The sequence below is a fragment of the Nymphalis io genome, chromosome 6 (assembly GCF_905147045.1).
Source record: "Nymphalis io chromosome 6, ilAglIoxx1.1, whole genome shotgun sequence".
In the NCBI taxonomy this organism is placed as follows: domain Eukaryota; kingdom Metazoa; phylum Arthropoda; class Insecta; order Lepidoptera; family Nymphalidae; genus Nymphalis; species Nymphalis io.
This window is the reverse complement of record NC_065893.1, coordinates 10,527,366-10,541,010: the sequence shown is the minus strand read 5'-3', so window position 1 is coordinate 10,541,010 and position 13,645 is coordinate 10,527,366. Positions and strand designations below refer to the sequence as shown.

Sequence of the window (13,645 nt, the reverse complement as noted above, 5' to 3'; positions counted from 1 at the left end):
TTAGTATATTTTTAGTACTGAATTGTATACTGTTATATACTTGGAGATTTTTATTTAATTTAAACTTATCTTATTAGTAGGTACTTTTTTAATAATTTTTAATTTATATTTTTGTATGCGGAAATTACTCATAAGTCATTATTATACTATTGCATAAAATAATGAATCGAGTTAATAATTTAGTGTTAATAATTGTTGATGAACCTAAATAAATGATAAAGAATATTTTTATAAGCCACGGGTCATCACGACCCAGTGGTAAAAACGCGTGAATCTTAACCGATGATCGTGGGTTCAACCCGGGCAAGGAATTTTCATGTGCTTAATTTGTGAATATCATTTATTCGTGCTTGACGGCGAAGGAAAAACATCGTGAGGAAACCTGCATGTTTCTAATTTCACTGAAGTTCTGCCACAAGTGTATTCCACCAACCCGCATTGGAGCAGCGTGGTGGAATAAGCTTCAAATTTTTCTCCTCAAAAAGGCACAGGTGGTCTTAGCCCAGTAGTGGGAAATTCACAGGCTGTTACTGAATTACTGAATTTTGATATGAGTAAAAAACGACAATTTTTTATCTTTATCAGACACGTAAACAAATGCAATGTATACAGATTGGAATACAAAAAACACAGAGGAGCGTACATAACGAACGCACTTGTGTTGTGTTCAAAGCAGCGTATTGTGTAGAAAAATACTGCGGATGCGGGAACCACGCGGTGTACAATACTCGCGACAACACAACAGACAAAGTTAGCTCTTATACATTAATTACCTTCAAACCAACGCATTTTCATATTATAATTTTTATACATTTTCATTATATTATTAAAAATGAAGAGCTTGTATTTTAAATGTTCTTGTCTTATGAACTTCTAATACTTATTCTATATAAAATCACTTCCAATATAACTTGTGAAATGCTGCAAAACTACTTTCGGTGATACGTTTTCATCTTATATGGTAATTGTTATTGCCAATGTCAAATATCTCTAACTGACATTTACGATCGCATTCTAATATACTTGAGTTAGATAGCCTGTTCATTGAGGAAGCATCTCGGTTTCATAGCATCATACTACAACTCTAAGAAGCGGAGAAGTAACTAGAAACGTCAACACTAATCTAGTAAACTGTAGACAAATAGTCATCATGTGTAAACAGGCCTTTATTATCTAAATTGAATATGGTTGAAACTTCGAAGCATTGCTTGTTATTTGTATAATTATATCAGAATCATCAATAGTGATATTGGTTCGTCAGTAAAACAAATATAATCAAGCGTTATAATATAAGTATATCCAAGTTGACAAATATCAGAGTCCAAGCGATATTTGAGTCTGCAACTCTGCAGCGAAGATTGGTGATAAGCGACCAATTTGAGGAGGCGCCACGCCGGGGTATGGAAGTCGTTATTACAGTAGGCGGTGCGACGAAGCAAATTGCGCCCGTGCACGCCACCTGAACGTGACAGCGCTGTCGAACATATTCCTTATTTGAAATGTCTCGGCTTGACATTCGAACTGTTTACGTATTATGAATATTGAGTTCCACAAACAGCTCAAATTATTTTAGTTTGTTTCAGATCAATGTCAATAAATTTTAGCATTTTCATTCGCTCAATAAAAATAATTTTAATATATTATTTATTCAAATAAATGTAATGAAGAATAAGCTAATAATAATTTAACCTTTCAACCAACCCACCAACTATGACCGAATGGAGAAGAAATATAAAATAATTACTTATTTTAGATAGAAAATCAATGTGTCACAAAAATAAATTGTTTTCATTATATAGTGACGTTAAAAAAAACTAATTCAGACTAACGATAAAACCTTCCGATACACATTATATAGGAATATTTTAACTCTTTTTATTAAGGTAATTATAGTAAGTTTTAAGATAATTTATTGATTGATAATTAAGGTAATTATAGTAAGTTATAAGATGTTAAAAGTAATGTAAAATGTGCTACTATAAGTATATGCTAGTAGAGTTAACTATCAGCCACCACCAATAAGCATTACTTGAATGAGCGTTAAGTGAACCAAAGTGGACGCAAACTTGGGAACTAAGATGTTATGTCCCGGTGTTTTGTAAGGAATGGCTAATATTTCTTAGAGTAGATACTGTTACTTTTTATGATACGGAGTTGGCGACCACTTATTTACATCCGGTGGTACATTCACCAGTCTACCTACCTAATTTAAATAAATAGAAAAATACAGATAAATAAGAAATATACGTAAAAGCATACAAAAACTAAGCAAAGTAGATAATGTTACTGTTGTCTTGTAATGTTGTCCTTAGTTATATAGCTTCATGTTAAATTCCAATTTATTTATTTATTGAGCCGGTTGGTATGGTTGGTAGATACTTGCCTTTCACGCCGAAGGTTGTGGGTTCGATTCCCACCCAGGACAGATATTTGTGTGCATGAACATGTATGTTACATGTATGTCCGGAGTCTGAGTGTAACAATATAAGTATGTAATAAGTGTATAATATAAGTATGTAACATACTTATATAGATAATTATAACATTATTGTGTTACATACTTATATAGATAATTACACCTATTACATACAACACACAATTACAAAAGAAAAGTAGTAAATGTAGTATATCCGTTGTCTGGTTTCCATAGTACAAGCTTTGCTTAATTTGGGATCAGATGGCCGTGTGTGAATAATGTCCCAGGATATTATTATTATTATTAAATATTATATTATTTATATCTCCATAGATTACAAAAACATGTCTTATGCTATGTATCTTATGCTGTTCCAAATATCTGTCGAGAATGTTGCCTCAAAAAGGTATCAGGTCACCAGACCGTCTTCGATTGATACCATTTTATTTGTACGTTCTAAGAAATGTTTAAATTTTAAAACTTATAGTGTTTAAAGATTACGAGGCTTATAGTAAGACAAGTGAACAATATATATATATATATACTATATATACGAAGTAACTCTGACTGTCAGTTACTCTTCCATGGTTAAACCACTGAACCGAATTTGATGAATTTTGTATGAAGCAAACTTGAACACCAAGAAAGAACATAGGCTAATTTATAAGTATAAAACTAACAAGCGGACAAAGCCGCGGACGAAATTTAGTTTTATTTAAAGTTGAAAATTTTAAACGGTATTGTCATTATAAACGAATACGATTAAAAAAATAAAGAAATTTAAAAAAAAAAAACAAAAAAATAGAGTTTTCCAGCTATTTTATCCCCAGTTGAATTAAGTTGTAACTTTTAAAAAATGCCGTGTTTCACAAAAAAATCCATGTAGTTATGTACTTACAAACAAACTGTTTGATTTCTCTAATTGTAAATAATCGAGTCCCTGATGATCAATCTTTACGATAAAAGAATTATAAAATTTACTATCGCGATAATACTTAAACGTTGTTATAAAAGTCAATCTTGTTAGTAGTTTTTTTATATTCGATGCTTCGCATAGCGTGGCGCTCGGCTATAGTTAACCTAGAATTAAAGAAACATAACGAGCAAATCTTTGGGGGTTTATGTTAAAAATAATTAATCTAACAACGGAATAACAGAATATTCTTAATCATAGAATGTTTTTAGAACGTATGGCCATTTCGTTTAATATTCATTTTGTTTAACATACATATTTCACTTTATTAATCTAGGTTTTGTATGCTAGCGTTGTTTATGTAAAGGCGTATAATAATACAAGTTATTATTATACTTTTGATTAATATTATATGTATATTAATTATAAAATGAGAGAGAAAAAGAATCATGTCGTTACATATTTTATCCTTTATGGTGCAGACTAGCTAATAATAAAAAATTAAGCAAAATATATGTTTAAAGTTAGTCTTTTTACCAACACGAATCAAAATAATATATATCCATCTTATATTACAAAATAATAGCTTATATATATTAATATTATATATTAATGTCCTCCAGACCGATTTTGGCCACGGCGGCCAATCTCAAGAGAGATTAACCAACTACGCAGGAGATATTATAGTGCACAAGTATGTGCGCAAACACTCTCTATTCCCTAACTCTCATAATCCGATGGGACGAAAATCCGACACGACCGGAAAGAGTTCAGGCGCAGGACCAACGGCTTTACGTGCTTTCCGAGGCACGGGAGTGAAAACACTTCCAACTTCCAGACTCCGGGCTGCTACTGAGAATTTTCTGACAGAAAAACCCAATAACTTTTTATTGGCCCGACCTGGGAGTTGAACCCAGGACCTCCGGGACTGCGGCCTTACATCAAGCCACTAGACCAAGGAGGCAGTCAAATAATAGCTTACAATTAAATTAACTTATCAATTTCTTTTTCGGGTGAAACCCAGTAGAAGGTTTTTCATTTTTTTCCAAAAACGCTTCGTGAAGTTGGTGTCTTTCATTTGAATTTACTTCACCATGCTTGCATGGTTTTATTTCAAGGAGGCATCAAAATCTCTATTACAGTAGGATAGTTCTAATATAATTAGTTTTAATATTTCTGTTATAGTCATATTCTATTTTATCTGTTAAACAGCAAATTTAGTTTCATGTTTCGAAATGTTTGAGATTGGTTGCAATCGTTAATTTAATATTTTGTTAAATACGATATGTAGATTGATATCGACCGATGTTAACAGAAATGGTATTAAATAAGATAACATTTGGCACCTCGGAATTCCCAGTGATACATACGTCTCTTTGTTATTATATAATTATATTATTTATCATTAACTAAGAAAAATAGCTTGAAATCAGAAAATAGTTAATTTCATAAGGCTCCATTACGAGCACTTTAAAATTAAATAAATTGTTATCATTTCGGATTGTACCAACATTCTTTCGAGAATAGTCAACAAGAACCACGACTGTTACACTTTATACATAAATTGTTTGTTTAATTAATACATTTTAATTGTTCATAGTAACCTCAGAACTACTATCAGAATAGAATAGAATTCATGTGAGGAAAGATCTTATGTCGCAAGTTCGTGTGTCGTACCGAAAACTATTTATGTTAATGTGGGGATAGTATGACGATCGTAGTGAAAGTAGTAGAAGTAGAAAATCATGAAATAAAATTTAAAAACTTCCGAATTGTTTGTGAAATGTACACTCCCGTGCCTCAGAAAGCATGAAAAAGCATTGGTCCTGCAAACTCTTTCCGGTCGTGTCGGATTGCTGCCTCATCGCTTTATGAGAGTTATGGAATAGAGAGTGCACCTGTGTTAGCGCATACCCTTGTGCACTATAATATGTGCTGCGCAGTTGGCTAATCTCTCTTGGATTTGGCCGCCGTGACCGAAATAAGTCCTGAGGACCTTATTATTGTTAAAGTGCTAAGGGCATATAATAATATATATGCATAAAGCACACTCCCTCCGTAATTTTTCTAAAATCTATATATAAAATAATTAAAAAAAAAATCTTACATAGTGCTTACTAACTGTATGTAAGGAACACAAGTTCAAAATTTTATAATTTTAGATCTATTGGATAAGAATGGCGTAATATGTCACTATGACAGTTTTCAACATTCATTTAGTATATATGTATAAATATATATATTTGTGTTTAGGAAAGTACGCACAGTGAGACGTGGATACCTAGTGGAACTATATGACATATGATATTTATTGGATATGGAGACAAGAATAATAACAAAATACAAATCAACTTTTAAAAGAGAAATATATTGCTGTAATAAATAAATAAGGTGTACAAATATATGTATTGAAAGCACCTGACAATGAATTATTTTAAGCAAAAGTAAATACTTATAAAAAGTTTATGTGTGTTATTGTTTACACCTACCCGATCCTTTTTAATCTGTAAGTTATCGATTTGTAACTTAAGTCTATATAACAATGAGTTGACTAGTGGAATGCTTCAATGGCTACTAGTAAACTTACTCAGATTTAGGCTCGTTTGGTTTGTTTTGACGAAGTTTATTCGATACAATTTTGCCGATGAAAATTTTAATTTATGATTTGTAAGTATGATTCTGTCTGCTTACGTATATCATACGTATCGTTTTTTCATTTTGCATATCTGAAAGACTGATATCGCCCTCAAAACAGAACATAATCTACTGACATTAAACGTTATTTTCGAGTATTCTTTAACTGCATTAAAAAAAAAATGTTATATTTTACGAGATTAATCCTAGTAAATTGTAATTGACACATCTGGTGGTATGTGAGATTCACCTGCGCTCAGTGAAATTTAGATTTTGTATTTATTTATTGCCTGAATGAGTGTTAATTAAATATATTTATAAATTCTGAAACATAATCATCATCTTAAGATTGATTCATTTTTGAGACTTTCCTTTTTAAAATATTTCAACTATTCGAGTTAATCTTGGAGCAGAAAAAAATAAAAAGTATATTTCGACGGACGTTGTACCGCCGTCGCGTGGATCGCAAGCAACTGAAAAACAATAATTAGAATACTTCCAAAGTTTTATTCGTGCTTCACTGGTTACGCTCCATTTAAGCATAAATTAAGAGCACGGAGCAAGACTAGGAACAGTTTTAAGTGGATATAAAGCGGCAACAGCTCCTGTACATTTCGCTCTTCTCTTGCTATATTTTATACGATCGAAATAGGTTACTTCTAGGTCTCGAAGCTGAAAAACACGAACAGAAATATTATTAATTTATTTTTAAAGGATTAGAGGTACAAGTGATATAATGTACATAATTAATTAATATACGAATATTATTATTACATATTATATATAGAGTTGAAATTTTGTATACCTGCTCTTGTATAATATATGTAATGGATAAATAATTTCATAATCATTTATCCTACTTCATATTTAATCATGTATATAATCCTTTATTGATCAACTCTTTATATGTTATTTAAATTAATTAATTAATTGATGAATTGGCAAAGCTAATAGTATTTGATTGAGTTGAAGCTTATTGTGGACACTTGCTTGACAGTTTTCATGTTATAACTATATAAGATTGCTTATAAAAATATATTACCGTAACCGTAACAGCCTGTGAATGTCCCACTGCTAGGCTAAAGGCCTCCGCACCTCTTTTTGAGGAGAAGGTTTGGAGCTTATTCCACCACGCTGCACCAATGCGGATTGGTGGAATACACATGCGGCAGAATTTCAGTGAAATTAGACACATGCAGGTTTCCTCACGATGTTTTCCTTCACCGTCAAGCACGAGATGAATTATAAACACAAATTAAGCAATATTTATTCATATCTAATATAATAACGCCTCATTAATATCTAATATATAAAAATATATATTGGTATAAATATATAACATAAGGTTGGTGGATACATATGTAACAGAATTTCAGTGAATTTAGAAACGTTATATAAAAATATATATTAGATATTAATGAGGCGTTGCACCGTATGCTGGTTAATTAGTTTTTTTAAAGATTTTAGTTCTTGGATCATTTATATACATTATCTAATCGGCTTTACACGAGTAGATAAGAAGAAATATGTTTTTGGATAGGATTTGCGTTAAATCCATTCTTAGTGAGTGTCTACGTCGAGGGCAGGAGTACCTGTAAATAAATAAATTTCAGGACTGACCATTGAACTTGGCATCCATTTCTTTTGTCATCGAAGTCAACAACCAAGGCATATATCATAATATTGAGCTTGGCTCTCATTTCACATTTATGTTTTTGACTTGATATCCATCACGTCATAAACATGCATTATTATACCGGTAATAAATACTATAAAGTTAGTAACATCCCATAAATTTTTCATAACTGGAAAAATATATCTCCTGTCAAAGAGAAAGTTTAAAGCATATTACACTATGTTGCTACATAGCGGGTTGGTGAGTTAATTTATTCCTGTGGCATTAGATTATCCTATCGAGCATGAGATAGATATATAAAAGACAAATCTATACCTTAGTACTAGTAGGATTTTGTGAAATCCCATCTGGGTAGGTACCACCCACTAATCACATGTTCTACCGCCAAATAGCAGTACTTAAAAGTATTGTAAAGCAATACTTGTGTTTGGGTTAAGGATGGGTAAAGTACGAGCCACATAACATCTTTGTTCTCAACGTTGGTGGTGCATTGACTTTATAAGGAATGGTAAATATATTTTAATCCACTTACCATCAGGTGGTCCATTTGCCAAAAATGAAAAATATTTTCATGAAAGACTGTAAAATGATATAGTTATGATTTAGTTATTCTTATTCGTATCAATCAACTGTTAACTCAGTGGTGCTTGTATGGATTTGAACCATCGATCCTCAATTGGGGTTCACCTGTTTTCTCAACTGAACCATCATGGCTAATCAATCAATTTACGTACATCAAATCAGTGATAATTGATTTCGGCCCGTCGGCAATGACGTTTATCTTGTGACATGGAAGATATTTTGATTGTGTCGTTCCATATCGATAGCATGAACACTTCTTTATATAATTGTATTGTATTAAAATATCCCATTGCTGGGCTAAGACCTCCCTCTCCATTTGGATGGTTTGGAGCTTGTTTCACCACACTACTCCAACGTGAGTTGGTGGATACATATGTAACAGAATTTCAGTGAATTTAGAAACGTGCAGGTTTCTGCACGTTTTCATTCGCCTTTTTCTTTCCTTTTTTTTTAGATATAATAGGATTCTTTATTATTTAATTAATAAAATCTTAACAATAAACAACTTGTACTAGTATAAAGTATTTTATCATGCAATATTATTAATTTTTTCACAAATGACAATGTAATTTCCTGCCACGCCACATTCATTCGTTTACAATAAATATAAATTAGGTATCAGAAATATATGAACCTTTATTATTAAAGGATTCTTTAATGTCCTCGCAGAAAAGGTTATTAGCCTCTTTTTCATTTCTCATTGTTTGTGATCCGAAAGAGTTTTGTTTCTAAAAAATATTATGTACATGTTTGATAATGTTATTGGTGAAACTTATACCGCTCCGCTAATTGGCTTATCTCCGCGGGAAACCAATAAATCGGTATGGAGAATATCGATAAGAATAGTTCAGTATAATTATAGAAAGTCATAGGTTATTGAGACAAAAAGTGGATAATTAATTATATTTATTAATCGAGGGCTGATTTTCGGGATTTATTATAGCCTTTCGTTTTATTTGTATAACAATAAAAAAATTTAGGCGCGTCTTGCATTTTCTTTTCGTGAAAAATAATATTTCAAACATATATGTTTCGACAAAAAATTTGATCGCGCGTCTAATATAAAAATTTAAGTATTTTATAATATTTTATTTATAGTATGGATTAACATTAGGTACTGATATATGTATATGGTTCTTATTGCCGTATCCATTGCCGATGATTGCAATTGTGTTCAATTTTTGGTGCTCTCGTTGCCAGCGTCGTTGTTGTGCATAAACGCGGGTCTCATGCTGGAATTAAAAAACAATATCTATATTTAAAAAAAGCTGATTTGTCACTAACGTATTCCAATTGTCTTTTACTCTTTTTTATATTGACAATATGTTCATATTATATATCTCGTATACTATATACTATATATCATCGGAATTATTATATAATATAGTGATTAAAACATTTGAATTTTAAAGGAAGTTAGAGGTTTAATTGACAGTGTGTCATATGCTTAATTTAGTCTAAAATTTATCTTGTATTATATTGTGAACAAAAACATCGTAACGAAGCCTTTACAATTATGCAAAATATGCTGTGTGTGTTTTACTGAAAATGAACTGATTTCTTACACATCAGTCTAGAGTTAGTTTAGTTATTTAAAGAATTTTAACATCGTGCCAAGACGGTAATGTGCTTTTACAACGATTTTTCTACTTTGTTTGCTTCCCTAATAATGTTATCTTAATGAATTATTGGTATTCATAGACATTTGTTTATTCTATGGTAGATTTTTTTATTGATAATACTTTTTTTTTCTTACTATAACATCGACAACAAGTCTACCGAGAGCTCCAAGTATATATTTCAAGTGCCGTTTTGGTCGTGATTTTGTCTGTAATAAATAAATAAAAAATTAATATTATTATTTATCACACTAATGACTATTTATTAAGAAAGATAGAAATCAGAAACATATAAACATTCGAAGAACAATGCAGGTCATAAATTTATTATCTTATAAGTAAGTAATGTATGTATGTAATGTATGTATATTAGTATAAGTATGTAAGTATATTATTATTAAGTTTAAATAAATGAACTGGTACAATGTTGTGCCCGTTAGTCAAACATTTTTAGATAATACTATTTAAAGAAAGATGAATTTTAGTATATTAAAACAACCGCTTCGATAGTATTTTGAACCTGTTGAGACGTAAGACAAAAAGTTATCTTTTACTAATAGCTATGTATAGCTGTGTATACGATGTTATTTTCTCAAACTGTATTAGTACCTACATCGCTTAAGCTATTGTTACCGCCTAGCTTTGATAGCCAATAAAATGCTCCCAAGTATTACACTGAGTGGTTATTCTTAGCTGAGACAAGACAACCACGCAGGACATATTATAGGGCACAAGAGTGAATAGTGGTAAAGAATAAAGTTTAAAAAACTATAATTAATTTTAATAAATCGACTCCAAATAATTCAGTTCTAAATTCTAATAATAAAATAAATAAAGATATTAGTTTTATTATAAATTGGGATATTATTGAAGTCAGATTTATTTTATTAATATGATTTGAGCAACACATTACCTCATCAGACACGCAGTTTACACAAGGAGTATCCTCAGCACTGAAAGCAAATAATATATATATATATATATATATATATATATATATATATATATATATATATATATATATATATATATAATAACGAGGAATCATTAAAAATTTATAAAAAAAGGTTTATATTAAACTGCAAAATCACAAAGTCGAGATGGCTTAGTGGTAAGAACTTGTGAATCTTGACCGATGATCATGGATTCAAGCCCGGGCGAGCACCACTGAATTTTCATGTGCTAAATTTGTTATTATATTTTATCTCTTTCTTGGCGTTGAGGGAAAACACCGTTAGGAAACCTGCATGTGTCAAATTTCACTGAAATTCCGCAACATGTGTATTCCATCAACCCGCATTGGAGCAGCGTGGTGGAATGGGCTCCAAACCTTCTCCTCAAAAAGGGAGAGGAGGCCTTAGCCCAGCAGCGGGCTGGCAACATTCACAGGCTGTTACGGTATTCAGATAAATGTCAACCAAAGAAACAACGCATATATTTAATTTTATCTGTTTACTTCACATGTAATATTAGGTCCTTACATATGAAATTGGCGTTTTGTACGGGAGGAATATAAAGTGAATTTTTTTTTAGTAAAATATATTTAATTAATCAAAGTATGCACCGTTGTTATCTATGCACTTTTGCCATCTCATAAGTAGTTCATTGATCTCTTTACTGAAAAAACTATGGGGGCGAGAATAAATAAACTCTTTGAAGGCGGTTTGGACTGCCGCATCTGAGTTGAATTTTTTTCCTTGTAAGAAGTTGTCCAAATTCCGGGAAAAATGGTAATCTGTTGGAGCAAGGTCCGGGGAGTACGGTGGATGTCGCAGACATTCCAATTGTAGTTCATCTAACTTAGCGGTTGTTTGTTTTGCAGTGTGTGGTCTTGTGTTGTCGTGAAGCAGCAGTGGCCTACAGCGATTGACCAATCTCGGTTGTTTAGTAGCTTGTTCTTCTGCCGTATTATCTGTCGTAATCTTTTGGCCAGATTTTAGAAAGCTGTAGTGAACGACACCGGCGCTAGTCCACCATACACTCACAAGAAACTTTTTCCGAGTCAATTTTCGTTTAGGGCAGGATTTGGCTGGGTCTGCAGGGTTCAGCCATTGCGACGAGCGCTTCTGATTATCGTACAGTATCCATTTTTCATCACAAGTAATGATTCGATTTAAAATCCCTTCATTATTGTGTCGGTTGAGCAAAGTAACCCAGCAGTCGACGCGTGTTTCCAAGTTCGATTCACTTAATTCATGAGGTACCCATCGTTCAAGTTTTTTTACTTTCTCGATTTGCTTCAAGTGGATTAATACAGTTTTATCACTTACCTCGAAAGCTGCAGCTATCTCTGAAGTGCTTTGTGATGGATTCGCTTCCACAAATAGCCTTTAATTCTTCATTTTCCACTTTGGTCTCCGGCCGTCCACGGGGTTTTTTCTGAAGGTCGAAATTTCCAGAACGAAAATGTTGAAACCATAAGCGTACCGTGCTTTCTTTTGCGACACCAGTGCCGTACGCATCATTAATCCTTCGAGCTGTTTCTGCAGCATTGGTGCCACGGTCTACCGTTCTAACTCGTACTCGTGAATATACGATATTTCATGTTTTCCATTGTGCGGTAATAAGCGACACCAAAGAAAAAAATAAAAAACAAATGAATGACTGTTTCAAAACTCAAATATACTAGCTAAATGAATTTATAAATATGAATTTGGAATTCTTAACCAAAGAGGAGTTATTTCAGATCAAAGTGGTCAGTACGACAAAACGCTAATTTCATAAGTAAGGACCTGAAGGACCTGATATTATATAATTATTCGGCGATATTTTCATTTCTTACCTAGATGTTATTGGGAAGGCATCACAAATTATAAATATCGACACAATTAAATATAACAATGTAAATGAATTCATTTTCACCTTTTAACTATTTATACGTATATTTATATATTTAATAATTTAAAATTACTTGTAGCAATTGAAATATATAGTTAAAAATATATCGTTTTTATTCGTCTTTTGTTTTTGACGAACGTATTATTAATGAAGCTACGCTCTCGAGTTTCACCTTTTACCCTTGTAAGATAGCTTTTATACATTTTATACAATTTAATTATCAATGTTATAAGAGATAAGAGGTAAGTGACCGATATATGTAAAATTTATTGTCATTTGTATATTGATACATAAAATCACCCCAAAGATATTGGAAATTCGAAATATCTCAAACAAAATTGTAGTTACAAAAAAAAAACAGAAAAAATATCTTAGAACTAATCTCGGTCATTTTCGCGCTGTGGAAATCTTCAGAAAGGTTCCCATTGGGGGGCTAACCGGGTTATGTGGGATTCTTAACCACTAAAACCACTGCGACGGCCGTCCGAGGCATGGATTAGAAAGGCTGCGGGATCGTGTTGAAGTAACGCCTCCGCGGCTCCTCTCGTGCTGTGCCTCGCTCTCTACAAGGGGCGAAGGTCATTTCGCTCCACACACGCCTCGCTAGTGCGTCCGTCCGAAATAGGACACGTGAGGCCCCCATCTCACGCATCCACAGCCCCAGGGTATCTTTTTAGACCCGGGCGTCGTTGTCTCCGCCGAGCAGGATCGGGCCTTTCACGTTCCGGCTCCGCCGTTTCCATCTGGATCATGATGGTCTCACAGATTGAGGCTACGGCCCTCCACGCCGATTCCACTCCTTAATACCTAGGCTAAGTAAATTGCATAATGATTTTGTTAATAATGATAAGACTATTGATTTAATAAATAAAAATCTAGAAATATTCTAAAATAAAATATTAAAATACTTAACAGTCAAATTGAAGGAAGCAGTAACTGTAATTAAAATATTTTTAAGATCTTTTCACGTTATTTTATTTTGTTTTTTTATTGTATTTATTTTTATT

The 13,645-nt window shown here is 32.3% G+C and overlaps 1 protein-coding gene across 1 annotated transcript; it reads right to left on the bottom strand.

Moving 5' to 3' along the window:
- Nucleotides 1-9,072: 9,072 nt before the first annotated feature.
- On the bottom strand, nt 9,073-12,797 carry LOC126769065 (uncharacterized). The gene is made up of 4 exons (XM_050487618.1): nt 12,583-12,797; nt 10,714-10,753; nt 9,938-10,009; nt 9,073-9,413 (listed from the first exon to the last, which is right to left on the bottom strand). Exons 1-4 carry the CDS (start codon nt 12,654-12,656, stop codon nt 9,270-9,272), a joined length of 330 nt encoding a protein of 109 aa, XP_050343575.1. The 5' UTR covers nt 12,657-12,797; the 3' UTR covers nt 9,073-9,269.
- Between the last annotated feature and the right edge of the window lie 848 nt (nt 12,798-13,645).

Coding starts and splice junctions, on each gene's coding strand:
- LOC126769065 (XM_050487618.1), bottom strand. CDS start 12,656: ATGAATTCATTTACATTGTTATATTTAATTGTGTCGATATTTATAATT. Junction 10,754..12,582: donor GCCTTCCCAATAACATCTAG/GTAAGAAATGAA, acceptor ATTTGCTTTCAG/TGCTGAGGATACTCCTTGTG. Junction 10,010..10,713: donor TAAACTGCGTGTCTGATGAG/GTAATGTGTTGC, acceptor TATTTATTACAG/ACAAAATCACGACCAAAACG.